Below are 27,656 nucleotides of genomic sequence, written 5' to 3' on the forward strand. Positions count from 1 at the left end.
CTGGCAAAACCACAGCAATAAGCCCCCCCCCCCGCCGCCCCCCCTTGTTAATCAGAAGAGCCAACCCCATAACAACAGCCAAGGGCAGCCCTTTGGACCCAGCCAGGTCTCCCCCTCCCCAAATAACCCACCAGAAATGCCTCCTATGTGAAATGCCCCTGTGTGGAATCAAAGGTCTGGCCAGGCTCCTGATGGGTTGCTGTGGATCCCGCCCCCCAATTAGATTGATTTATTTTTGGAAAGATTGGTTTTTTGTCTTTGAAGGTCAGAGATGGGGGGGGGTGTCACATGACGACTCCTGATGAGTCAAGCCCCAACTAACCAGCAGGGTGTGGCTAGTTCTGTCAGATCTGCCGTTTGACCCCCTCTGGGATTTGCTCAGCCCCACCGCCTCATCGCTGGCCTGCAAACAGGGCAGGGCAGAGGCCTTTCCTTTGCCAGCGCCTGACAAAACAAGGGAGCCCAGCGGGGCCCCTCTTGTGTGCTGCTGCTGCTGCTGTTGCTGTGTGTGTATTTTTACCCTCCCTCTTAAAGAGGATCGGGTTGCTAAGCCGCTTTAATGCTTTAGAGGAGGTGCCTGCAAGTAGCACACCAGTTTATCCCGAAGATCAAGCCCCCAAAGCTGCCACTCCCCCCCCGCCCCTTAGACAAGACTTCTTGCCTTCTTCAGTCTGACCCAAGAGCCACGAAGAAAGGCTATGCTACGGTTATATGAATTATCCTGGTTCCGTTGGGGCCATCGCTGCATATGGGGCTTCACAGAATCACTTTGGCTTCTGTTGTGCTCTAAGTTACTACGTCGTACAGCACTGGTCACAGGAACACAGGAAGCTGCCTTCTGCGGAGTCAGACCCTTGGTCCATCTAGCTCAGTACTGTCTACTCTGACTGGCAGCAGCTCTGCAGGGCTTCAGGCAAGAGCCTCTCCCGGCCCTACCTGGAGATGCTGCCAAGGAGTGAACCTGGGTCCTCAGATGCCCTTCCAGGGAGCGATGGCCCCACCTCCTAAGCAGAATAACTTACAGCACTCACAGGTCCCCCATCCAAATGCAAACCAGGACTGGCCCTGCTTAGCAAAGGGGACAGTTCATGCTTGGTGTCACAAGACCAGCTCTCCCTTCCCTGTCCCATGGAACTTACAATCCAAATGTCAACAGATTACCCCTGTTGACAGAGCCAAGAGACATCTCCTAAACTTAAAGAACCATCTGGAGAGGTTCGTCTGTGGTTGCCACCAACGCACTTGGTGGCTACTCGGGAGCCGGCCTTCTCCGTTGCTCCTGGACTTTGGAATGCGCTCCCTGTTGAAATAATAAGTTCCCCATCTCGGGCAACTTTTAAAAAGGCACTGAAGACGCACTTATTCACCCAGGCTTTGAATTAGATACATAGTTTTAATATTTTTAATATTGGGTTTTCAATGTTTTCAATGATTTTAATTGTTGATTTGATATTTTAAATGGTTTTAATTGTAAACTGCCCAGAGTTTTGGGCGGTATAGAAATATCTCAAAAACAAAGAAAGTGGTAATTCTTCTATGTTTAGCAGGGGGAGAGCAACTGGCCCTACCCATCCCCAGCACAGCATCCCTCCAGGGGCTGTTGCTGGTATCTGCCTTATGTTTCTTTTTTAGATTGTGAGGCCTTTGGGGACAGGGGACCATCATATGTATGTATTTTTTCCCCTTTGTAAACCACTTTGTGAGCTTTGGTTGAAGAGCGGTATATAAATTTTTGTAGGAGGAGTAGTAGATAGAATGCAAGGGGGTGAAGGATAGACTTTAGCCCAGGGGGGGCTTCTCAAACGTGGGCCCCCATAGGTTGTTGGATCCTTAACTGGCCAAAAGTAATTGTGGCAGGGGATGATGCGACTTGTAGTCCAGCAACAGCTGGGGACCCCAGTTTGAGAACCCTGGACTGGTCCATGTTTTTACATCCCCATCTGCCAACACTTCACTAACTTGCACACGGAGTGTGCATTTAACTGATTATTCCGTGAGAGTAACTAAGAGCTGGTCTCGTGGAAGCAAGCATGAATTGTCCCCTTTGCTAAGCAGGGCCTGCCCTGGTTTGCTAGGGGATGGGCCCACAACGGGAAGATCACCTGCCTGCTTGCGTGCAGAAGGTTCCCAGTTCCCTCCCTGGCAGCATCTCCAACGAGATAGGGCTGGGAGAGAGACTCCTGCCTGCAACCTTAAAGAATCTGCTGCCAGTCTGTGAAGACAATACTGAGCTGGGTGGACCACTGGCGTGACTCAGTGTAAGGCAGCTTCCTCTGTTCTCACAAATGCTTTGGATGGAGCATGCACATGCTACCAATTTATTTAAATTCGTTTTGACATAAGACATACAAACTGTATCTGGCCGGCAGAAAACTCATTCCCCATCTCCCACAGTACAGGGAAAACCTCTCCTCAGACACCCACCCAGCATATAAACACGGATGCTTCAAAACTATGGTTTTATTCTTATGCAAATAGACACCGATATATATGGATCAGTCCAATGATATTTATGGATCAGTCCCTGCCAGAGGTCTTGAATGGAATGGAATAGAAGAGGCCTTCTAGAAACCTGAACCATCTGGAGAGCATGATGGAGAGGAGAGCTGGTCTTGTGGTAGCCAGCATGACTTGTTTCCTTAGCTAAGCAGGTTGCCCTGGTTGCATATGAAAGGGAGACTAGAAGTGTGAGCACTGCAAGATTATATTCCCCTGAGGGGATGGAGCCACTCTGGGAAGAGCAGGAGGTTTCAAGTTTCCTCCTGGCAGCATCTCCAAGATAGGGCTGAGAGAGACTCCTGCCTCGACCTTGGAGAAGCTGCTGCCAGTCTGGGTAGGTAATACTGAGCTTGATAGACCAATGGTCTGACTCAGTATATGGCAGCTTCCTCTGTTCCTATGATGCTGATGACCCATCTGTGTGGTAGTGCTCCTTCCAAAGTGCACTGATGATCACAGGTTATATTACTCAGTGCCAAGGCTGGTGAAAGGTGTGTGCAGGATCTAGCCCCAGAGCCTCCCTCTCATGGATTCTGGAAGCCTCCTCAGCATCAGGCCAGCATTACATAAGTGTAGAGAAAGAGATATACAGGGAGAGAGTGAGGGAACTTGCTACGTTGCCTTTAGCTGTGTGATGCAGCCCTGGAACAAACTTCATGATTTATTGCCTTCGCTGGAAAAGTTGCAGGCAGCAGCTTTAAAAAGGAAGGAAGAAGCATTTTCTTTGGCATGGGATAAATTCTTCCAAGGAAAATGGGGATTTAAGAAGTGGAATATTATCTAGCTAGCTAGCTAGCACATTTCTGTACCGCCCCATATAAATATCTCTGGGTGGTTTACCATTTAAAATGTAACAACAATAAAACTATTAACATAATTAAACCAATTTAAAGTATAGATTAAAAGCCTGATTAAACAGGTATGCCTTCAGATATTTCTTAAAAACATCTAGCGAAGGGGAGGCTCTGGTTTTGTTAGGGAGCGTGTCCCCAATCCCTGGCAACCCTAGGAAAGGCCCAGTTTTGAGTGATCTTAGGTGGCGGGGTTCCTGGAGAAGAAGGCAGTCTCTTAGACAGACAGAGTCCTGCCCGTTTTCAGATGAAGTCCTGCCCAATGACCAGGGACAAACCAGCTGAGAGTTGGTGTCCTCAGCAGCTCTTGGGTCTGAAGAAATTGGCCGGTGAAGGTTTTGATGGTGTGGAGAGGAACAGGATTGCCTGCTGGTGTTGACAGATCCCAAACCTCTGCTAACTGAGCAAAGAGACACTGTTTAAACTGGTGATAAATAGAAGTCTCTTATATTTAGCAGGGGGAGAGCAACTGGCCCTATCCAGCCCCAGCACAGCATCCCTCCAGTGGCTGTTGCTGGTACTTTGTTTCTTTTTAGACTGTGAGCCCTTTGGGTACAGGGGACCATTTTATTTATGTATTTTATTTTTCTATGTAAACAGTTTTGAGAACTTGGGTTGAAGAGCAGTATATAATTATTACTACTACTACTACTACTACTAGTAGTAGTAGTAGTAGTTGTTCAAGATAAGCAGGAGGAGCTGGCAAAAAGCATTGAGGAGAAACATTAATACCCTCACCCAAAGATGTCTGGTTGTCAGCCCTTTCCTGTCCAGTCCAGCCTTTAGAGCTGGCTCCAGGATTTGGGGACAGGGTACCCTCACCTGCCCCCTTAACCTCAAGAGGCATTCCAAGGGGCGTCATAAATCTGTTGGCACAGCTGACCCCACAGGATTTACAGTCCCTCGAGCTCCACTTCTGTGAGTCAAGATCAAAATTCTGTAGCAGCTTAGCTACACGGATGAAAGCGAAGAAGGACTCTCAAAGATGAAGTAGCATAAGCAAAATAAAGTCCCCTGAAACTAAACTAGGCACCCCCCTCTATGATATCTGAGCAATAACTGAAACAAAGGAACAGAACAAGGACAGGCTGAAACAAGAAAGGGTGGACCATTATAAGCATGAGGAACACTGACTGCAAAAGGCAACACTGCTGACAGTCCTGTCCCAGGAACAGCGTCTGCTTAATATAGGGCTTGAGATAACCGGCAGCCAATCAGGCTTCCCTGACTCAGCATTTCTATTGCCTCTCCTGTGAGATCTTGCACCTGTGCGTCTCCCACTGAGCCTTTCTCTTGAGACGTCTTCTTAACACAGGTGAAATTCCAACTGCCTCCTGATCAGGCTCCTCAGCCCTCATCTCTGCCAGCTGTCCAGATTCCCCTGTCTGCCGCCGTTCCTGCCCAGCTTCAGAGTCTGTTCTCACAGCCAGGTCCTCCTGCTCCTCCTCTGACTCAGAGGTCTGGACCACGACAAGGGGCACTTTCTGCCTGTGGCAAGGCTACAACATCTGGGGCTTTTTGGTTTAGTGGGGGAAATGATTAAGATCCTTTTGGATCTCTTGAAGGCTTTCTATACCATCAACCATGGTATCCTTCTGGGCCACCTAAGAGAGTTGGGACAGGGTGACAATAGTTTACAGTGGTTCCATTTGTGTCTCTCCGGCAGATTCCAGATGGTGTTGCTTGGAGGCTGTTGCTCTGCAAAGCAAGGTTGTCTTGGGTAGAATCCAGGAAGGGTTGACCATGGCCTCCTCCTGCGCGGTAGGAGAGGATGCCTTTTATCACCTCCCTATATCGCGGCTGCCCGATAGAGGCGTTTCCCATAGTCTGGGGAAGAGACCAGCAGGGATTGGAAGGGGGAACCTCTGGCTCGCTAGGTAAGTCAGTGGTGCCTAGCACTCTTAAGGTGAGTCAGAGGCAAGATGCCTCCCAATCCCAGTTGCAGGGGAGCAGCAGCAAGAGAGTAGGCGTGCCTCCCTCCCAGAAAGAGCAGCTGTGATACAAATTCACAGCTGTCATGCTGTGAACTGAATTGATGATGATGATGCTGTGTGCAGGCACTCAGGAAGGCTGCACAGAAGCGGCAAGTGGCTGGAGGGGAGAAAGTTCTGGCAGCGGCTGCCCCAACAGATCAGGCCTCCAGTTGCTTCCTAGAAGCCCGGAGCTTTTTCTTCGGATGGATTTTGGAGCTGGAGACTGTGGCAGAGCCATTAGGGAAATGCAATTAGTGATGGCTGCTTTTAATGACTCCTCTCCAGAGAGTGGCTGGCAAGAGACCAAGGGCAGGTTCCAGGCAGCCAGCGCTCCTCTGAGGCCAAGTTTAACGTGCATCCTCCATATCTGTTAGTAGATGGAGAAGCAGAGGTGAGCATCAGGAGACAATGCCAGCGTTAAAAGCCAGGCACCGTGGAAATGGAGACTGCAAGCTCCTTGGGGTCAGGGGCCAGTGCTGGCTCTAATTTCTTTCATCTGTGCATGGAATGGATTTTGTTCTGAGTAGCAGGATCAAGGCAGTGTGTGTGTCCACACATATATTCAGAGTCGGGCCTTCCCAATTCAACCTGATCTAAAATTAACAGAGCGGACATCAAAAACTGTATGAGTGTGCGCACATGCACACACCTTTGAGGGAACATTGCCAAGGATCCTTCTTTTTCCTTAGGTTGCTCCATCAAAATATGCAAAATCTGTTCCTGCATGAGCCCAACATCCCATTCAAGAGTTACTGGCAGTTCAAACAAACTAACTAACAGAACTTGGTGGGTGAGAACATCAGAAGAGCCCTGCTGGATCAGGCCCAAGAAGGCCCATCTAGTCCAGCATCCTGTTTCACACAGTGGCCCACCAGATGCCTCTGGGGAGCCCACAGGCCAGAGGAATGTGCAGGCCCTGTCTCTCCTGCTGCCGTTGCTCCCCTGCAACTGGGATTGAGAGGCATCGTGCCTCCGTCTGAGGCTGGAGGTGGCCCACAGCCACCAGACTAGTCGCCATTGATAGCCCTGTCCTCCATGAATCGGTCTAAGCCCCTTTTAGAGCCATCCTAGCTGGTGGCCATCACCACATCCCATGGCAAGGAATTCCATAGATCGATTATGGCACTGTGTGGAAAAGTACTTCCTCTTGTCAGTCCTCAATTTCCTGGCCTTCCGTTTCATGGGATGGCCCCTGGTTTGAGTGTGGTGAGAGAGAGAGAGGAATTTCTCTCTTCCCACCCTCTCTACTCGATGCACAATTTTATACATCATGTCTCCCCTTCGTTGCCTCTTTTCCAAGGTAAGGAGCCCCAGATGCTGTAGCCTCGCCTCATTTAGAAAGGGTGGTGATGACATGATTGTGAGCTGTTTAGTTATGGAACAGAATGATCAGATTGTTTTCTATCCTCCCCTCCGCAGTTTCAGAAGGAGGATATGCTAAAATTCCCTATGAAGAATTTGAAACATGCCCCTGTGGTGCTGATGGAGTTGACTCCACTGAGCATATGTTTCTAGACTGCCCACATCATATCGAGATTCACAGAGAGAGCTAATAACTGAGAGGAACATTTCCTGGACATTTGGATGTGTTCTATTTCACTTGGTTGCTGTCTGATTAGACATATAAAGTTGTGTGATTTGGTGCGATTTGGTGCTACAATCTGTAGACTTCGTCACTGGAAGAATGAAGAATTGCTCCTCATTTTTCCTGTGCCTTTTTTAAACTCTACATATGTATGTATACTTGTAGTGAGACTTTGTTTTAAGATGTTTTAATTGAAGGGTGTTGTTGATACTGGTTTCAGGCCACAATAAAGTTAGTTAAAGGTTATTTTATTTTATTTATTTATTGCATTTCTGTTCCGCCCCACCCAAAGGCTCTGGGCAGTGTTACTGTATAATGGTGATGCTGAGGCAGGACGTGATGGGCGCTAATCGGTGACACCATTATTTAGAGGCGTTACACTCTTTCTCACACCCTTAAATGCAAGGCTTGGTTGCTGAATTTGTGGCCTCCCTCCCTTGTTCACCTGCTACGCTGTCTGACCGATGGAGCTGTATCTGCCCATAACTTGCAGCGTAATAAACTAAAACCAGAACTCCTGGTTAGACAGGAAGGCTGTTCCTTCCTCTTTACAGCAACACACTTGAACGGAAACCGCTTCCAAATTGGACAAGCCGGGTCCTGACCTCTCCGCTCCACAGACCCAAAGCGGCTCTTCCCACCTTCGCTATCATTCAAGGAGAGCTTTAGTCAGGAAGAGAGGAAGTGGCTGTCTGCTCCGTCAGACCCTTGGTCTGTCTAGCCCAGTTTTATCGTCTCTGACTAGCAGCGTGACTCTTCGGGGTGCCAGGCAGGATTCTTCCTACCCAGGGGGTTGCCCCCTGGGACCTGCTGCATGCTAAGTGGACGCGCTACCATTTGAGCTCTGCCCCCTGCCCCCCACTTGACGGATCGAATGCTAAAGCTTGCAACTCGGCTTGTTGCATTGCTGTCTGCTCCACTCTTCATGGTCCTTCTCTCGCTCAAGGTCAGACCCAGGTCTGTTTAGCCGCCGAGAAATTGAGATGCCTTCCGGCCGTTCTCTGGGCCACATTTCTTATGCAAGAGAAGAAAAACTCGCCTGCATGGAAAACCGGTTCCAAGATACCAGGCAGGTCCATGCCTCACACTCCGAGAAGTGTCAGAGAGGGGTGCGCCTGGCTTGAAACCCGTATCATGTCCACCATTGCCCCCAAACGACCGTGGGGTGAGTCTGTAGCAGCTCTGCCAAGAGATTCCCAGCTCCTTTGCAGAATTATAATTCCTGGAGTTTCTTGGTTAGGCACTAGAGCAGTGATTTCGCAGTTTTTATTACGAAAGCAGAAAAGTTACGATTTACATCATGTTTTATTGGAAAATACAGAGAACCCCAATCTGATACAGACAATTCTGAAAAACCTAATTGCTCTTGACGCGAGGAACTGTGGCACCTGAGGGGAGGCCCCCAATTCCGCCCTGCCCCATGGGCCAGCCCCACTTCAGAACTGGCTTCGAAAGGGACATGGGGGGCAGGAAGGGGAGAAGGTGGGCACAAGAGCGGCCTCCTCTTCAGGGCTGGACTGGGGGCACTGAGAGGGAGGTGGAACGTATGTAGGGAGGGTGCCGGGTTTGGAGCCGAATAATGGGTCATTAAGGGTGGGCGTAGTCACTGCTGCCGAGTGTGGCGGGGCGCAGGGGTGCCCTGTGGGTGGGGCGCACCGGGAATAGGCCCTCTTGCCCCGTGTGCCAGTCCAAGCCTGCTCCTCCTCTCTCCTTGTGCTCCTTACACGCTTTGCAGGACCTTGGAGGAGTGGAGGGCAGCACCGCGCTCGTTGCGTCCTCCTGGCCTCCAGAAATCCGCGCTCTCTGTGTGCAGCAGCACAGACCCTGCCGGAGCACCGTCTGTGCTTGCCACCCCCATTGGCTGACCGTCTAGGAGGAAGGTAAGCTCTGTGCAGCTTCTCCACCCTGGCCTGCCACCTGATTATTCGTAGTGGGAATACCTTTGCTTGTTCCTAGTGGTGAGAGTTTTCCCGGCCCTAAAGTGCCATCTGCTGGGGAAATCAGGAACTCCAATGAGGAGAGCAGCAGGAACAAGCAACCCAAAAATGTTAGCAGAGGCACTTGGCTAGGCTTTACTATGGGGCTCCCCGCCCCGGCCTTTGTTTCCTCAAGCAAATCATTAGTACCCTTTTCGTCTACAATGAAATTGCTGTAAAGTGTCCTAAGTCCACAAGGTAGGGCAGCTTATAAATATTGCAGAAGAGAGCTGGTCTGGTGGTAGCAAGCATGACTGGTCCCCTTAGCTAAGCAGGGTCTGCCCTGGTTGCATTTGAAGGGAGACTAGAAGTGTGAACACTGTAAGATATTCCCCTTAGGGGATGGAGCCACTCTGGGAAGAGCAACTAGGCTCCAAGTTCCCTCCCTGGCAGCATCTCCAAGAGAGGGCGGAGAGAGACTCCTGCCTGCAACCTTGGAGAAGCCGCTGCCAGTCTGGGTTGACAATACTGAGCTAGGTGGACCAAGGGTCTGACTCAGTAGGAGGCAGCTTCCTATCTTCCTATTGGTACACACTCCCCACCAGCAAGCAGTGAGAAAGTAGGAAGCTGCCATACACTGAGTCAGTTGATTTGTCCATCTAGCTCAAGATTGTCTACACAGACTGGCAGCAGCTCTCCAAGGTTTTCTGTAGGAGTCTTTCCCAACCTGACCTGGAAGCTTTTCACATGGGGCTTTTGAAGGCCTTTAACTCACATCTCCTCCGGAATGGAGGAGGTATATTCCCATATTGGCCAGATTTACCCCTAAGACCCTGTGAGTTATCAGGGAGCAGTTAGGAGGGCAGAGCTGTAGTCAGGCAGGCTAGAGCAGGCCTGCCCCCCTCCCAGACCCCCCCCATATTTTTTTTTGTTGCAAATCAGTATAAGGCTCCCTCAGGCTCAGCTGCAAACTGTCTCTCCCCCCAAGGGGTTTTTGTGCCCCCCTGAACTTCTAGACTGGCTTCTGGCCAGATGGGGAGAATCTTGAGCCTCCCCAATGATCTCAGCTGGGAGTGGGGGAGGAGAACTATGCAGGGGGCGGTGGACACTTCCAGGGGCCCTGCATCCACTGGGAAGGGCTCCGGAGGTGGCAACCGTGCCTGGAACAGGCTGCTGCAGCAGAGGCGGAAGACGAGCGGGCGCCCGCCAAGCAGCAGAGGCCCCAGACCTTGATAGCCCCCCCATTTCTGAACGGTGCCCTCCTGCCTGCCCACCGCCTGGGCAGAAGCAGCAGCGCCTCCCTCCCGAGCAGCCATCCCTGCAGGGTTCCCCTACAATGCCGCCCCCGCCAAATCTTTCTGCAGCAGGTCAAGCCATTGACACCTCCGGGGGGGGGCGGCTGCTGGAGAGGGAGGGGGGTTCCTGGAGGCTCCAGGCCAGTCGTGCAACCCGGGAGTGTCGGGAGGGTCAAATACTCCCCGGAGCTCTTGGGCGGGCGGAGGGCAGCAGGAGAGGAGAGACCCCAGGCCCAGGAGCGGGGCACGTACCCCCCTCCACCCCGCAGGAGGAGCCAGCGAGCCGCAGCGCAGGGGCGCGGCCTGGCTCCTCCCCGGGCGGGCCGGCGGGGGGGGGGGGGCTGCAGACCCCACCCGGGCGAGCGAGCGGCAGCTTTGGTGCTTTCGCCGCCTCGGTCGGCGGGCAGGAAGCGCGGCCCCTTTAAGGGAGCAGAGCGCAGCTCCTCCAACCCGAGCCGCCGCCGCCGCGCAGGGATGCAGATGCTGCAGCAGCAGGAGGAGGAGGAGGACCAGGGACCAGCCGCGGGGCTGGAGCAGCAGAGGGTCCCCGGAGGAGCCCGACCCAGGAGCCGGGAGGCTGCCGCTGCCGCGGGAACCCGCCGCTACTGCCCGCCTCCGCGCGCGCCTGAGTGCAGCGCCCGCGCCGCCGCCGCCGCCTTCCTCGCCCCCGCCCGCGCCCCCTCCTCGCTCCAGGCCGCCGCCGGGCTCCGCCGCCGGCCCCTGCGCTGAATCGGGGGGCGCCGCCGGCCCAGCATGCGGCGGCTGCGGCGCCTGGTGCCGCTGGTGCTCCTCTGCCCGCTCTCCAAGGGCCTGCAGGTAAGCCGCGCGCCCGCGGCGGGGGGGGGCGGGCAGCAGCGCAGGGACGGGGCCGCCGCCGGCGGGGGGGTGGGAGGGAGGCGAAGCGGCGGCGGCTCGTCTTCCTCCCCAGCCTGAGGGGCCGCGCAGGCGGTGGGGCGGACGAGCTGCGGAGAGGAGTCGGCCGGGTTCCAGGCCGGGGTCGCGGTCCAGGAAGGATCCCCCTAGAACAGGGGCCCCAGATGCGGTTGGACTACAGACCCCATCACCCCTCGCCGCCGCCGCCGCCGCCGCTCAAGGGAGATGGGAGTCTTAGTCCAGCTCCACAGAGAGCGAGGGAAGGAAGGGTGCGTGTGCAGAGCACCCGAGGAGGTGGCGAGGAAAGCCCCCTGCTCTGCGTAGGGGGCTCCTTGGCGGTGGCCCTCCTCCGCGGAACCCAGCCAAGGATCTCCTCCCCAGCCCAGTCTGCTCCTGCTTGCGGCTTTCCTCCTCGCCCCAGTCTCCGGGTTCCAGTTCTCCCAGCACAAGGACCTCCGCGGAATTGCGGGTTGCTGCTGCCGCCGATGAGATCTGGGGCGCGGGGGTGGGTGCTGCCGTAGGAGATCTAGGCTGCTCTGGTCCGGCGATGTCCCCCAGAGGCCTGGACATCTGAGAACTTAAAGCGACCTTGGAGAACGCATTGCAGACACTCGTCTGAATGGGACGATCTGCCCGCACCGCTGGTTTATCTCCCAAAATAGCTGTTTGGCTTTGTGGCATTCACAACATCCCTCTTGGATTGTTGGCGCCTACATCCAGCTGTTGCGATTTCACCCAGCCCCGTGTGAGCATTCACGGTCACATTGGTCTCGCTGGTCTCTGATTCCTGCTGAGGGCACAGGAGGTCCTGGCTTCAAATCCCAGATCAGCTGTGCCCAGAGGAATGGGGTGGCTAGGCCTTATTTAAAATATTTATAACCCGTCCCTCCGGTACAGTACTGTTCGGGGTAACTCACAACAATAAAATAAATATACAATGGAAAATAAACAAAATTAAGTAAACAAGTTAAAAGCCAGGCTGAAAACTACAATGAGTATTACGTTTCAAATTAAAAGTTATTTTAAAAGCTAAAAATTGAGAGTTATAAAAACCCCTAAAAACTTACCAGATATAACCAAAGATAAAAATGCCTCTTTAAAAAGATGTATTTTCGTTGTTTTTTAGAAACACTAAGGGAGAGAGCATGGCGAAGCTCTTCAGGGAGGGTGTTCCAAAGCCGAGGGGCCACCACTGAAAAGGCCCCGCCAACTGGATCTCTTAGGGGCGGGGCTATGAGCAGGGCCTGAGACAATGAGTAGAGGGCCCTGGCAGATTAACATGGGCGATTGCGGTCCAACAGCTACCCCGTCCCCAAGCCCTGTAGAGCTTTAAAGGTCAAGACCAGTACCTTGAATCTCGTCCAGAAGCAGACTGGTAACCAATGAAGCTGCGACAGGATGGGTGTGACACTCATGAAGCGACCCACGAACATCCTTGGGTCCCCAGATGTTGCTGGACTACAACTCCCATCATTCCTAGACACCCTGGCCAAAGGCTTGGGAACCCTTGTGGTCAACAGTACTAAGCTAGATGGACCAAGGGTTGGACTCGGTAGAAGCTGGGTGCCGGTGATCATAGATGATGCCACAAGATTGTCAGTGTGCCGTTGGCCAATCCACCATGGTCAGCCATCCACATTGGGACCATTGCAAAATGGGCTCCCTGGACAAGGCTGGATGTTGTTGGACTCCCAAACACAAGCTGTGCATACCAAGACCTTGTATGTGACAACCAACCACCAGGGTTCCCTCTAATGGAGAGTTCCCAGATGTTGTTGACTACAACTCCCAGATCCCACAGCTGCAATGACATTTGCTTGGGGATCCTAGGAGTGGCAGTCAACAACATCTGGGAATCCCTGTTAGAAGGAACACTGCCAACAGCTGGGCAGATCCACCCCCAAAAGCCAACTAAACATTCAATATTTAGTTAGCTGTTTCGGGTGGGCTACAACTTCCATTGGGCTTTTGGCCACAGTGACTGGACTGATGGGAGTTGTAGTACAACAACATCTGGGCACCTACGGTTGAGAACTCCTGGGCTACCAGATCTTCAGAACGGTCGGCATATTTCCCCAAGCAGGTCTAGAACTGAGAGCTGGGAGGGACCTTGGAGCTCTTCTCATCCAACCCACGCCTCACTGCAGGCATCTGCTTTAGCCTCTGTTTGAAAACCTCCAGTGAAGGAGAGCTGAGCGCCTCCATAGAATCAAATATGTTTAAGGTTTCTCAGTGTGCTTGCTTGAAAGTAAGCTCATAAGAACAGCCCTGTTGGATCAGGCCCATCCAGCATCCTGTTTCCCACAGTGGCCCACCAGATGCCTCCGAGAAGCCCACAGGCAAGAGGTGAGGGCTTAGGAACATAGGAAGCTGCCATCTACTGAGTCAGACCATTGGTCTATCTAGCTCAGGTTTGTCTTCACAGACTGGCAGCGGCTTCTCCAAGGGTGCAGGCAGGAGCCTCTCTCAGCCCTCTCTTGGAGATGCTGCCAGGAAGGGAACCTGGAACCTGTAGATGTTCTTCCCAGAGCAGCTCCATCCCCTAAGGGGAATCTCTTACAGTGCCCACGCATGTAGTTTCCCATCCTAATGCAAACCAGGAACATAGGAAACATAGGAAACACAGGTACATAGGAACATAGGAAACTGCCATATACTGAGTCAGACCACTAGCTCAGTATTGTCTTCGCAGGCTGGCAGTGGCTCCTCCAAGGTTGCAGGCAGGAGTCTCTCTCAGCCCTCCCAGAGGACCAGCAAGAGTGCCCTAAAATCACCTGCAAACAGAAAGCTAGTGAGCTAGGCAAAACATTCAGGGAAACCCACTCGCATTTCTTAAAAGAGTGTGTGGTAGCCAAAAGAATGTGGCAGGGAGTAAGCAGGCTGTTAGAGTGGCCTGATTTGGAAAAACAGACTTGGGAAGAACTAACCTCGGGTTTGAGCGATAGAACCTCCTTTTGAGGTCCCAGAAAGAAACCTTCAAGGAAACGGGACGGAATGGGTGCCCCCATACTAGGCAATTGGAACGTTCCCCTTCTCATAATCAGGTTAGTAAACCTGTATGTCATTTCTGCAATGCTCCTGCATAGGAATAGGAAGGGAAGACGCGACCAAGAGGTTCACGCAGATGAGACAGTAAACCTCTTCTGGAAAAGTTTGTATGGTTATGTGCAAAAAGAGAAGAGTATCTCTTCTAAACAGCAATGGGACAAATTGTGGAAATGGACGTCGGACGTAACACACACACCCCGCCCGATTACCTGATGTGCCTTGTAATCGCCCATCCCGGAGTTACAGTACTACCTGCATATACTTCATAACTTGTGTGTTTCCAAATTCTTGTGTGTAAATCTTTGTAGATATATCATGTACAAACAACCACTTTGTATATAATTGTGCTTTGGCAACATACTGTATGCTTTGGTAGTTTTCAATAAAAAAAATCTTGTCCTATTTAAAAAAAAAAAAAATCTTGTCCTATCTTGGAGAAGCCAGGGAGGGAACCTGAAACCTTCTGCTCTTCCCAGAGGGGAATATCTTGCAGTGCTCACACATCAAGTCTCCCATTCAAGTGCAAACCAGGGCAGACCCTGCTTAGCTATGGGGACAAGTCATGCTGGCTACCACCAGATCAGCTCTCCTCCAACTGGGATTTAGCTCGATGAACACGGTGGGACTTCTGGGTAGAGATGTGTCGTGTATTTCCCCGTAAGTGTGGCTGCATGTCTGTCGCTGGGTTGTGAGGAGCTAGGGAGAAGGAATAGCTCTTTTTCCAAAAGGGGGAAGACAGCTGAAAGGGCTCGGCTGCACCCTCCTCTGTGTGGTTTAGATGACTCTTGTGGGCCCCCCTTCTCCCCACTTCCTGTCGCCCAGTGCACTGAAGCGAGATAATCCCAGGGAAAGGCTTTTTACCGAATCCCATCAGTTCTGGCTGTATTTAAATAAAGAGCACTTTGCCCCAAACTCCACAAGAGATGCCCTTTGGGGATGTTTGAGGAAGTGCCATTTCAACAGGTCAAAGGTCCTCCTTTTCATTTCCAGCCCGCAGAACTATAAATTAGCCCCCACCCCTACACACACACACACACACACACACACACACACACACACACACGCTGAGAAGTGCACCCTAGGCTCTCAGCGTGTTAGCGGCGTTTTGCAAGGGGAAGGAGCTTTTCCGCGGCTGGGCTGTGCAGAGGAATCTGTGGTGAAGGGGAATCTGAGCTTTCAGGGTGACAGTATTGAGACTGCGCGGTGGTTGCTTGAACACGGGTCTGGTTGCTCTCCTGAGCAGCCACCTTGTGCCCGACTGAAAGGCAGAATCGAATCGGAGCTGCAGGGAGGGAGGGAGGGAGTCTAGACACTCCTGCAGCCCTAGAGACCGCTTCCCCAGACAGCTGGCTTTACCGCAGGGTTAAGAGGGGTGAAGTGCTGCGAGTTACAGATGTTTCGGATTTGCCTACAAAACCGACACAAAAAGTGGATTTTTTTTTACCCTGGACATAGATCGGGCGAAGCGCCAATGTGCAATGAAAACTCCCGAGTCGTGTCTGGAGTGTTCCCCAATAGCTCACGAGGGCTTCGACTTAAAGCGGGACAATTTGTGAACGCACGCTTGCCCTGTTCTGTGGTTAATCAAAGTAAAACCGCTCTCTGGGAACGCTCCTGGGGTCTCCAGCTGGCGCTGGACTACAACTCCTATCACCCCCAGACACTATTATTATTATTATTATTATTAATAATAATAATTCGATTTCTATACCGCCCTTCCAAAAATGGCTCAGGGTGGTTTACAAAGAGAGATGACAAACAAATAAGATGGCTCGCTGTCCCCAAAGGGCTCACATTCTAAAAAGAAACATAAGACACACACCAGCGACAGTCACTGGAAGGATGCTGTGGGGGGGTGGAGAGGGCCAGCTACTCCCCCCCTGCTAAATAAAGAGAATCGCCATGGTAAAAGGTGCCTCTTTGCCCAGTTAGCAGGGGTCAAAGGCAGAATGGCCTTTGGCCATCTGTGGCCACTATCCGATGGCACCGGAAGAGTGTCACTAGCCCTGTTTTGGACACACTTTGTGTGGTGTTTTGCGTGCTGGGGGCGGGGGAAGGAGTGACCCTGGCTGTAAACGGCCTGTGTGTGAGCACAAGGCATCCAGTGTGCATGTTACGTCACTCAGAGCGGAGAGGGACAGGCCAGATGCTGGAGCGTTAACTCTCCATCAGGGGAGGAAGGAGCTGGCTGCTGCCTCCGGATTCGGAGGCCTCGCTGGCGGACAAAATCAAAACCGGAGCCCGCTGAAGAAGCCCACCCAGCAAAGTGCCTACTCAGGACAATGACGGTGGAGTTCTTACTAATTCCTCCATAGAGAATTCCAGGGCTATGACTTGACCTCCTTGCTAAGCGGGGTCTTCCCTGGTTTGCATTTGAATGGGAGACTGCATGTGTGAGCGCTGTAAGATATTCCCCTGAGGGGAGGGGGCCGCTCTGGGAAGAGCACCTGCAGGCTTGCATGCAGGTTCCGAGATCCCTCCCTGGCAGCATCTCCAAGACAGGGCTGAGATTCTTGCCTGCAACCTTGGAGAAGCCGCTGCCAGTCTGTGTAGACAATGCTGAGCTAGATGGACCAAGGGTCTGACTCAGTATAGGGCAGTTTCCTAGGTTCCTCCGCCTTCTGGCCTCCAAGCCCTTTCTTCTCTCCTTTGGCTCGTGCATACTCTTTAGCTACTCAGTGGCGAGTGGGGATGCACTCTGCACTTGCTCTGGGCCACTGTCTTCGTCCGTTCCATGATTAAGCCCTGGTATGGAAGCAGAAGCTGGGGGTGTGGCCCTGGCACAGAGAGAGCCCTGCAGAATCCCCCCTCTTGTTCCCCGGCGGCGGCTGCCCCCTTCTGGGGTGATTGCCAGTGTTTTGGATTCTACAAGGCACACTCAGAGCCTGCCCAGGGACCGGGAAGGTGGAGCAAGCTCCTCTGTAATCCTAAGGCAGGCAGGCTCCGGCAGGCCGTCCGGCTTAGACCTCTTGCTTTCAGGCAGAGTGAATATCCACAACTCATCCGGACCAAACTGGGAGGTCTTGGAGACCCAGGAAAGGGCGAGTTGGGCAAGAGACTTGCTGTTCCTCAGGGTGGGCCGGCTGCCGCCGTGGGGCTACCCCCCAGAAGGGCTGCTGGACTTTGGATGCCTGCAGATCCCCACTGCCTGCCCGCCCGCCCGCCTCTCCATCTTGAGCTACCATTGTTCTTGAGAATTTGTGGGCTTTCCCTCGGGGAGGCTTGAATGTCTCCTGGGCCTTCTCCCAAAAGGCATCTTGGCCGGCTCAGGCGCTGGAAGGGCTGCCCGTGTGCGTCTGAGGGGCTGGTGGGGCCACGCTTCCCCCAAGCTTTTTCTGCTCTGGCATGTTGAGCTTCTGTTGTGGGTCTGCATGAGCCTGGCAGTCTTTCCTTGGGCTTGGTCTGCTCTCTGAGAAGCCACAGAAGAGACTGTCCCCTGGAAATGAAACCCACCACGTGTTTACTTTGCAAATGGGAGAGTTATTTTGTTTTCCTTCCTTTTATCCCTGCCTCTCCTTGTGCTCCAAGTGGCTTTAAAAACAATTACAAACGCAATTTAAGACTCACAAGATCTGGGGGAGAAACCCAATAAAACAACAAGCAATGCTTTTTTTAACCCCCCCCCCGTAAATTAAAAAATAAAAGGGAGACACAAATATATCCTCCAAATGCCTTTGTAGAATGATGCTTTTTTTCCCAGCGTGGGCAGACCTTTGACTCCCAGATTTCTCCAGGGAGTTTCCCCATAATTTCAGGGCAAGAGGGAGAAAGGACTGATTCTCTCTTCTGTTCTTTTTCTCTGAAAACAAATACTCAGGGAAACGGAAATCTTCTCACAGGGCTTTTGCTGACTGGTCAAAGGTGGCCAATTTTTGTTCTGCAAGTTAAAAGCCAACTGCTTTGTTTGTGTGAAGCAGTCTTGTTCTTGTGGAAAAGAGGGAACGAGAAAAAAGAAATGCAAAAGCAAAGCTGGTCTTTTCTTTCAATAATGAGTGGTCACCTTTCTTTGTTGAACTGGCCATTTTGCATTTTTCTTTCCATGCCTCCCAAAGGGGTCCATACTGAAAAACGTGTTGCTATGCATTGTTGTTTATGCAGCGCCATAATGTACATAGTTATGGAGTTTCCCAGGCAAAAAAGGAGACCAATCCCTGCCCGCAAGGCACTTACAATCAAAATATTGGAAGAGCAGAGGGAGGTGACACCGTGGGGGTGTTCGGAGAGGCAGGGAGGACACAGCTGGCTAGAGCTGCCTTTTAGTTTTGATTTATCTAGAGAATGTAGTTTGCTTTTCTGTTCATATAAAATCTCAAAGCAGAGGCTGCTTGATATGCAACTTAAATGCAAGCAATTGAATTCCTCACATAATCAATGGCTTTATTTAAAAGCAGGTGGTTAAATTGCTATGGTGCTTCAGTTGACCCTGGTTTTTAGTTCAAAGTGAGCCTGATGGGCCATCGGTGTATGCAGAGGATGCTCTTATTCACCAGCACCAAGCAGGATGGGGCCCAGAGGAGCAAAGCCAATCACAAGGACCTCGAATCTGGAGCAGGTGAGGGGGGGTCATAGAGCTGGCCTCACCCTCTCAAGACCTCCTTTGAATAGGAATGCAGGAAGCTGCCATCTACCGAGTCCGACCCTTGGTGCATCTGGCTCAGCATTGCTGACCCTGACTGGCAGCAGCTCTCCAAGGTTTCAGGCTAATGGGTCTCTCCCAGCCCTACCTGGAGATGCTGCCAGGAGTGAACCGGGGACCTTCTGCAGCTGCGCTACCCCTGAGCTTTACTGATGTCTATCGGTGGTTTGGTTTTTCTCTGCAGTGCGTCCACTGCAGCCATCAAGTGGCTCCACAGTCACGCAGAGGTTGGTTTTCTGGAGTGAGGAGTCTCCCACAGCCATGAAAAGCTGAAGTCAGCCTTCCCTCCTGCTGAACCGCCCCCACTCCCAGCCCGTTTCCATCTCTGCTCCCTGGGGTTGGACTGACGTTGCTGGGTTTCTGCCCCTGCCACAGGGCCGCCTCCCCGGGATCAAGGTGAAGTACCTCTTCCTTGCCTGGCTGAGCATCTTCGTGGGCAGCTGGATGATCTACATCCATTACTCCTCCTACTCGGAGCTCTGCAGAGGACACGTCTGCCAAATGATCATTGTGAGTCTCTCTCTCTCTCCCCCCCTGCCTCTTCCGGGTTTGCAAATGTTTCAGATGAGTCTCAAAAGGGATTGGGGAAGGGATGGGGCCGCAGCTCGGTGGCTTCTGTATGCAGGAGGTCCCCGATTCCATCCCTGGCAGCATCTCCAGGTAGGGCTGTGTAATACCCCTGCCCCTAACTCTGAAGAGCTGCTGCCGGTCTGTGTAGACAGCACTGAGCTAGGTGGACTGACAGTCTGACTCAAGGCAGCTTCTGATGCTCCTCTCTCAGCGCGGATAGGAGACAAACAGGTCTCCTGATAAAGCAAAAGGTTGTCTGAGCACTGGGAGAAGCCAGGGGACAGACCCAAGGAGGGAAGTCTTGCCTGCATGCTGGACAGAATACATACTACCCCCCCCCCAATATTTCTGGAAACAACCCCACAAGGAATGAAAGAGATGAAGCCTGGGTTTAAAAATAGCTGCTTGCAAGTAAGAATCTCCTCCAGGCAGGGAAACTTCATAGAAATTGGTTCTCTCCCCCCCCCCCGCCCCCAGCTCCTCTTTGATGGCTACCATTGGCACAGAGTGGGCACACAGGCAAGTTAAGATGACTGTGGGCCAGGAGCTCCTGTGGCCTGCTTAGCAAAGCTGACACGGATGGGGGGGGGTGCATGCAAGTGCTGCCTAAAGGTGGCCACAGAGCCCTGGGGTTGTCTTTGTTAGAATACAGGAGGGGTTTCCCATTGCCCTCTCCCGCGCAGTATGAGATGATGATGCCTTTCAGCATCTCCCTTTATCACTCTTGCCCAATATAGGTGCTTCCCATAGTCTGGGGGAAAGACCAGCGGGGATTTGAACTGGCAACCTCTGGTTCCCTAGGCAAGTTACTTCCCCGCTGCACCATTAGGTGGCTGTCTGCTGTAAGCTATTCTCCTGGGTGGGGGCATAGTGCAGTGGAACAGAAGGCCCCAGGCTCCTGGCAGCATCCCTCCAGGCTGGGAGGGACTCCCGCCCGAAACCTTGGGGAGCTGCTGCCAGTCAGTGTAGGCAGTCTTGAGCGAGATGGACCAAGGGTCTGACTCCGTAGATGGCAGTTTCCTGTGTCCATATTGTTCCCAAGGGGCTCTTGTTTCAGTCGGGTCTGCAAGGAATGGATGAATCAATTTGATTTTGCCAGCTGGCCATATCCAATCAGGTTTGCAAGAACCTTTGTTTGAACATTCTCACCTGCCTTTCCCAGAATGCTCACTGGCATTACAGATGTGATCTGTCCTCTGCTTTCCCTCCTGTGTGACCAGTGACTGGCAGAGACAGCAAAGGTTCAAACATGACTGCAGCATTGCCTGTGAAAACGCCGGAGAGGCAGTAATCCTGTGTGCGCTTCCTTGGAAGTTGTCCTCATTTGCGGGGGATCTGCTTCTGAGTAAACCCGCACAGGATTGGGCCATGCCCCCTCTTCTTCCCGCTGGGTCCATCCCTGGTGAAGCAGCAGGTCCGCCTGAGAGAACGGCAATACAAGGCAGTCCCGATTCTCTGGCACCAAAGGTGTCGAAGGAGCTGAGCTCCCTCCCCACTCCTGCGTGAAGCTGGATGCATCCTGGCAGCAAGCTAGGCTCTCGCTGCACTTCTCGTACCAGCAGAGAATGCGGCGCTTGTCAGAGTGTCTTTTCCAGGTCACTTGTCTTTGGTGGCGGTTTCTCCCCATGATGCGCTCCGTGCAGGCTTACGAAGGGAGGGGTGGGAATCCAGGCATCGGGGTGTGTGAACTGAAATTCTGCAAACTGAAATTCGCAGTTCGGTTTGAATCGGAATGGAAGCGCATGCTTCCAAACCATTTTGGTCGAACCGGCCAGTTTGACCAAACCAGTTCAGCTATACTTGACTTCTAAAGGAGAATCCTCACCGGGTGCATGCCCAGAGTCTGCAGCTGCACCACCGCTGCACAGGTGGTTTGGTAAATATGGACCTCTGTGTGCTTGGGCAGCACCAGGGAGAGGGTGAGCAGTGGTGCTGGCAGCTGTGGTGGCCGGTGAGTACGTTTACATTACTTTTCTCCCCTCTCTCTTGTGCTTTGCTCAGGCAGGCTGTGGGACCAAGGAAATAGGGAAGAAGGGGGCAATCGTGTTCTTGAAATCGTATTTTTTTTCCCCTTACAAAGGAATTCAGCAGAAGTACCAGTGCATTCTATCCTAGGATTTCCATCTGGCCACTTTCTCTCAGATCTTTCTACTAGGCTTTGGCATTTATTCAAATGGCTCTAAAACCTGTAACCCCTGCTAACTTGGCAAAGAGGCACCTTTTAACGTGGTGATTCTCTTTATTTAGCAGGGGAGAGTAACTGGCCCTCTCCACCCCCAGCACAGGACCTCCAGTGACTGTTGCTGGCATCTGTCTTGTCCTTCTTTTTAGATTGTGAGCCCTTTGGGGACAGGGAGCCATCTTAATTTTATTTATTTATTATTTCTCTGTGTAAACTGCCCTGAGCCATTTTTGGAAGGGCAGTATTGAAATTGAATAAATATTAATAATAAATAATAATAACCTCTGTGTGTGCCATGATCCTAAGACTGCATCATGGATGCAGAGTGAATTATTCAGCCTCCCGAGCAGCTTCCTTGCTTTTAAAAGCCATTTTATTGCCCATAATTCTGCTTAGGACCAGCCTTGGCTGTGAGAGAGCCTTTGGCTGGGGAATGTGATCCCAAGAAGCAAAGAGCTTGGAGTGACCCCCCAGGGGTCTTGCACTCATCCACTTTCTGCTGCCTGTAAAATGCAGAGAAGGAAGATTTACGAGGTCATTAATTGAGCGAAATTAGACCCTTGTTTTAATGGGGTTGGGGGAAGAGCACCACGAGACCCTTGGGGCACAACCTCATTCTTTATTTGAACCTCAGCTCAGTTCCTGCACCCATTTCCAACACTGGGGAGGAAGGTGCAAAAGGCCGGGTACAGAGAGAACGGCACTGCAGCTTGGCAGACTTCACGGAGGACAGGTTCTTTCTTCAAAGCAGAGTGTGCGCTGGTGCTTCTCTCTCTCTTCGCCCCGGTGGTCCTTCCTGATCCGCTCCGCGGTTTGTTCCCCACTCGTCTTGGCTCAGTCATCTCTTCTCCAAGTGCCCCCTGGGTGTGGAGGCTTTTCATTTGCTGACACGGCTCTGTCCCCTCTTCAGGGTCGAGATGCCTGCCTTGTTGTGACACGTTAATTGGTTTTCCTTGTGCAGGGAAGCACTGTTGAGTCAAGCACGAGAGACGAGCCTCAGCTGTGATATTGCTGGAGCATCCTCTGTGAGGATGGAGAGGACCGTCTCAGAAGACACTTCCTGGTGCAGGGACGATTAAATGCCAGCATGGCACGCCGGCCACGTCAAGGGCCTGCCCCATCAGCCCAGCCATTCCCCACTTGGCTGCTTCGAAGCAGCTGCCTCCTGGATGAACCGCTCGGGCCTTTCCTTTCCACCAGGCCTGCCCTGGCAACAAGCCGGATCTGGAGATCTGCTCTCAGGCACCCAGTCTCTGACCACCGCAGAACTGATCCCAACCAGTGAGGAAGAACCACTAATTGCTTGTCGCTTGTTTTCTCTTTCCTCCCTCCCAGTGTGACCAGTATAATAAAGGAATCATCTCTGGGTCTGCCTGTAAAGACCTGTGTGCGGAACACACGCTCCTGTTCCAGCAGTGCCTCTCGTCTTCTCCCACCCACCAGGTAGGTCAGCTGGGATGCTTGGGGAGGTTGTCAGCCATGGGGTGTTGGCAAGCAGAAGGGCCCCCTGGGGACAGAAAAACCTCCCAATGGGGCTAGGGGTGTGTGTGTTGGCAGGAGGTGCCGGGGAAGCAGAGGCTGGAGCGTAGGGCGGGCACTGGGCCTCTGCATGGGGTGGAAGGGGCAGGCTGTGGAAGAAAGCGGGCGGGGTGGAGGAGAGGGGCCTGGGAGGGAGTGGGCGGACACGGGGCCCTTGGAAGCGGAGGACCCTGGGCCCAGGAGCCGGAGAAGGGGATGGGGCTGTCGCCCAGTGGAAGAGCCTCTGCCTGCTCGCATGTGGAAGGCCACAGGTTCCCTCCCTGGCAGCATCTCCAGGCTGGGCTGCCTGAAACCGTGGAAAGCTGCTGCCAGTCAGTGCAGACAAGACTGAGCTCGATGGACCAAGGGTCTGACTCGGTGTAAGGCAGCTTTCTAGGTTCCTATGCAGAAGTGTGTGGGCTGTCTTGTTGGCAGGAAGGGGGCGGAAATCTTTATGCTAGTTTCAGCTGCCTGGCTAAGTATTTACATATCGGAGAATGTAAACATAGATAGATATGTAGACAGATATGTATTACATGTCAGGCGGTATAGAAATATGATAAATAAGTAGATGATTGAGAAATCGCTGCTACGGAAGCCCATGGTCCTGGCTGCTTATTTTTCAAGCACCGAATACGCGCTAGGCGCTGTACAGTAACCAGAAGAAAACCAGCCCCTCCCTGCCACAGGCTCACCACATAAACCTGCAAGAATGGACACAGGCCTGGGAAGGCGGCAGAAAAGCCAAGCAGCGGGGCAGGGGAAAGCCAGCCTCCCTCCGATGGCCACCCTTCCTATCCTTTCCTGCAGGTCTACAGCGGGATCTGGAAGGAGAAGGAAGTGATTATCAAGTGTGGCATCGAAGAGTCCTTTAAGGGCGATGGGAACCCAGACTCGATGCCCAGGAGGGACGTGGTCCTCTTTGACAAGCCGACCCGGGGGACGTCGATGGACGAGTTCAGAGAGATGCTGCTGAGTTTCTTGAAGGTCACTCTCTTTGGGATTGTGCGGGTGGCGTTTAGGGTGTCTGAAGCTCGTGGGAAGAGCAATAGTCATTCCCACTGGGAGCAGGCAGGTCCCACACTTCTAAAAGGTGTCCCTTTGTTCTGTTGAGCATCAAACCATCCATGAGGGTACAGCCCCCCCGCCCGCCCCAGCCTGCTCTCGACTCTTCCTCAGTCACAGCAGAGTTGGGATCCCCGGCCTTTGGGGTTCAGTGAACAGCCCGAGTCGGCAAGCGGGTTGGGCTCAAATGTCCTAGTCAAGTCTGGTGGTGGTGGGTGGACAGCTCATGCAGGAGGAGACCAGCCTTGAGTTAGGGTGTAGGTCTTGGCATTTAGAGGCAGAGGGAGCTGATAAGAGGTTTGTCTTGTTTCTGCCTGCAGTCAAACCTGGGCGACCAGACCTCCCTTGTGAACTTGGTGAACAAAATCATCGCAATGGCCGATGTCAGTCAAGATGGGAAACTGTCCCTGGCAGAGGCGAAGTCCATCTGGGCGCTGCTGCAGCAGAATGACTTTCTGCTGACGATGTCCTTGCACGAGAAGGAGCACACGTCCAAGCTGCTAGGACATTGTGGGGATCTGTACATCACCGAGAAGATCCCCCACACCTCCCTCTACACGACGGACGTCCCCCGGTTCCTGCAGCCGCTGCTGCCTTCCGCCATCCACAGAGTGATCCACCAGTGGCTCTCTCCGGCCTGGCCGCGGCGGGCCAAAATCGCCATCGGCCTCTTGGAATTTGTGGAGGAGATATTCCACGGCACCTACGGGAACTTCTACATCTGCGAGACCGCCTTCAAGAACGTGGGCTACAATGACAAGTTCGACTTCAAGATGGTGGACCTGAGGAAGGTGGCGACCGCGATGACCATCCGGGGCTTCCTCAAGGGCCGCCACTGTGAGCAGAACGCGGACTGCACCTATGGGGAGGACTGTGTGGCCGCGTGCGACAAGCTCATGAAGCAGTGCAAGAGCGAGGTGGTCCAGCCCAACCTGGCCAAGGTCTGTGAGCTCCTGCAGGAGTACCTGCTGCACGGGGCGCCGGCCGACCTGAGAGAGGAGCTGCGCAAGCAACTGAAGACATGCACCACCCTCAGCGGGCTGGCCAGCCAGATGGAAGTGCATCATTCCCTCGTGCTGAACAGCCTCAAGACTCTGTTGTGGAAGAAGATCTCCAATACCAGATATTCCTAGAGATACCGTTGGGGACGGGGAAGCTGCAGAGTTAAGATAGCCTGGTGGGCGAAAGCTGGCGGGAGCAGCGGGCGTTCACCTCATCCCATTCTCCCCACTTGGCAAGACGAGCCTGTGAGAGCAGCGCAGAAGAGGAGGAGCGTGGCTGGCAGGGAGCACACCCACCGAGGCGTGCAAGCAAGAGGGAGAGATTCCGGCACCAGGGAATGGGGTGAGCGGGGAGGCCAGGTGCCTTCCTCTTTCCGGGGGACAGTCAGCAGAGCAGGGAGGGCCAGATGCCCCGTGGAGGGAGCGGGACACGCTTTCTGGTGTAAACAAACAGGGTTTCTCTCCTTGGTCCTCTGTTGCTTTGAGTGCATCTGTCTGGATCGATCCAGCAGTGAAGAGACCCCCGCTGCATTTCAGAGCAGCTAACTTGCTAACTCTTCTCATGTCCCCAAGATGCCCATTCCACGGGGGTCTTGCAGAATCCTCCTTTTCCTGCAGAATGCAGCTTGGCTCATGCGGGTGAGCCGTCTGGGGCTCTTTGCTCGGCTTCTCCCTCGCGGAGATGGGCTGAGGGCTGCTGCTGGTGCTCTCTTCCATCTCCAAGCTCACGGAGGCTTGTATCTAACACCTTTTTGCTTATGGACCAGAAAGTGAAAGAGAGACGCACACATGAATCGTGCAAAAGGTCTCACTAGGATTGCGAACAATTTCCTCTCGCTGATGTTGCCAGGAAATCCAACCAGAACTACACAAATGGGGTAAAGGTAAAGTGTGCCGTCGAGTCGCTCTCGACTCCTGGTGCCCACAGAGCCTCGTGGTTGTCTTTGGTAGAATCCAGGAGGGGTTTCCCATGGCCTCCTCCTGGACAGTCTGAGATGATGCCTTTCAGCACCTTCCTATCTCGCTGCTGCCCGATATAGTACCAGCAGGGATTTGAACTGGCAACCTTCTGCTTGTTAGTTGTTTATTTTTGAATGGTTCTGCTTTCAGGATTCAGATGTTCAACAATGTGTGGGGTTTTAAAGCAACCAACATATACTGTAAAGGTGAACTGTGGTGCTTCTTGGGATGCAGATGTCTGCTACAGAATGCTGACAAAACAGGAAGTGACGGGTCAGCCGATGAACAGGGGGAAGCTATGTGGGGAAGGCACGGAGGGTGAGAAACCGGAGATCAAGGAGGTGTGGGAGTTAAGAGACCCCAGAGGAAGCCTGACTGAAGGCCAGGGCAAGGGGGTGGCAAACATCTTTGTTTGCCACCCAGCTCTTGCATGGAGGCGCTCCATGGCTCCACTTCCCTCTCCAGGCAACCACTGACATGTCTGACTTGCTGCGAGTGCCCTAGTCACTCTCCTCCCTGGAGAAGTGGGGGAGAAAGTCAACAAGCAAAACCAACCTTGCCTTGCTCTCTCTCCTCCCGGTGAATGGGCAGCCAGCCTGCCTGCCTCAAGGTACATAAAAACACAACAGCCCTGCTGGATCAGGCCCAAGGCAGCCTCTCTAGTCCAGCATCCTGTTTCCCACCATGGCCCACCAGGTGCCTCTGAGAAGCCCACAGGCCAGAGGTGGCGGCCTGCCCTCTCTCCTGCTGTGGCTCCCCTGCAGCCGGCATTCAGGGACATCCTGCCTCTGAGCCTGGAGGCAACCGATAGCCACCAGGACTAGTAGCCATTGGTAGGCCTGCCCTCCTTGAGTCTGTCTTGGCCCCTTGGAAAGCCATCCAAGCTAGTGGCCATCACCACATCCCGTGGCAGAGAGCTCCGTCTATTATGTGCCGAGTGGGAAAGAGCTTCCTTTCGGTCGGTCCTAGATTTCTCCGCCTTCAGTTTCATGCAATGACCCCCTTGGCTCTAGTGCTGTGAAGGAGAAAAAAATGTGTTCTCTCTCCTCTCTGCTCCATGCAGAATTTTGCACAACTCTCTCATGTCTCCTCGGAGTCGCCTCTTTTCCAAACGAAAGAGCCCCAGGTGCTGCAGCCTGGACTCATTTGGGAGCTGCTCCCGATCCGGTCAGGGCGCTGCACTTTTTGGCTGCGGGGAGGCCGTGTTCTCTCGAGTTCTTTTCAGCTGTGTGCGGAATGAGTTTTGTTCTGGGCGGCAGGATCAACGCATTCCAGTGGGGCATTTCTGATTCAACCTGAGCGGGATCTAAAATTAACTGAGTGGACATCCAAAAACCTGTGAGCGTGCTCACACCTTGGAACACTGGGGCGAGGCACCCAAGTCAAGCTCTGCCTGGGTAGAGCCAGAGAGGTTACGGGAGCCACCGTGCCGTGGCCAAACCTCCTCCGAGCCCTGACTGCAGGTCTCCACACCCGGGCACCATGCATGCCACACAGGGCCGGGACCACCACCACAGCTCTTGTGCTAGATCTGCCAGCCCAGGACTCTGCCCTTTGGGAGAGCGCAGGGCCCTTTCCTGGTGGGACAAGTCTCCCGATACCCCCCTCTCCCTTTCGCAAGCCTGCAGCTTTCCGAAATGGGGCGTTCCTGTAATCAGCGTTCTCCTCTTGTGTGCATCGCCTG

The 27,656-nt window shown here is 53.1% G+C and overlaps 1 protein-coding gene across 2 annotated transcripts; it reads left to right on the plus strand.

Moving 5' to 3' along the window:
- Positions 1 to 10,448: 10,448 nt before the first annotated feature.
- On the plus strand, positions 10,449 to 26,177 carry DIPK1B (divergent protein kinase domain 1B). Of its 2 annotated transcripts, XM_053282661.1 has the most exons (5): positions 10,449 to 10,935; positions 19,052 to 19,186; positions 22,764 to 22,871; positions 23,757 to 23,933; positions 24,332 to 26,177. In XM_053282661.1, exons 1-5 carry the CDS (start codon positions 10,873 to 10,875, stop codon positions 25,142 to 25,144), a joined length of 1,296 nt encoding a protein of 431 aa, XP_053138636.1. In that variant the 5' UTR covers positions 10,449 to 10,872; the 3' UTR covers positions 25,145 to 26,177. The 2 variants fall into 2 exon arrangements, with proteins under 2 accessions (XP_053138636.1, XP_053138637.1); XM_053282662.1 differs by lacking the exon at positions 19,052 to 19,186.
- Positions 26,178 to 27,656: the final 1,479 nt, after the last annotated feature.

Source organism: Hemicordylus capensis, chromosome 17 (assembly GCF_027244095.1).
Source record: "Hemicordylus capensis ecotype Gifberg chromosome 17, rHemCap1.1.pri, whole genome shotgun sequence".
NCBI lineage: Eukaryota > Metazoa > Chordata > Lepidosauria > Squamata > Cordylidae > Hemicordylus > Hemicordylus capensis.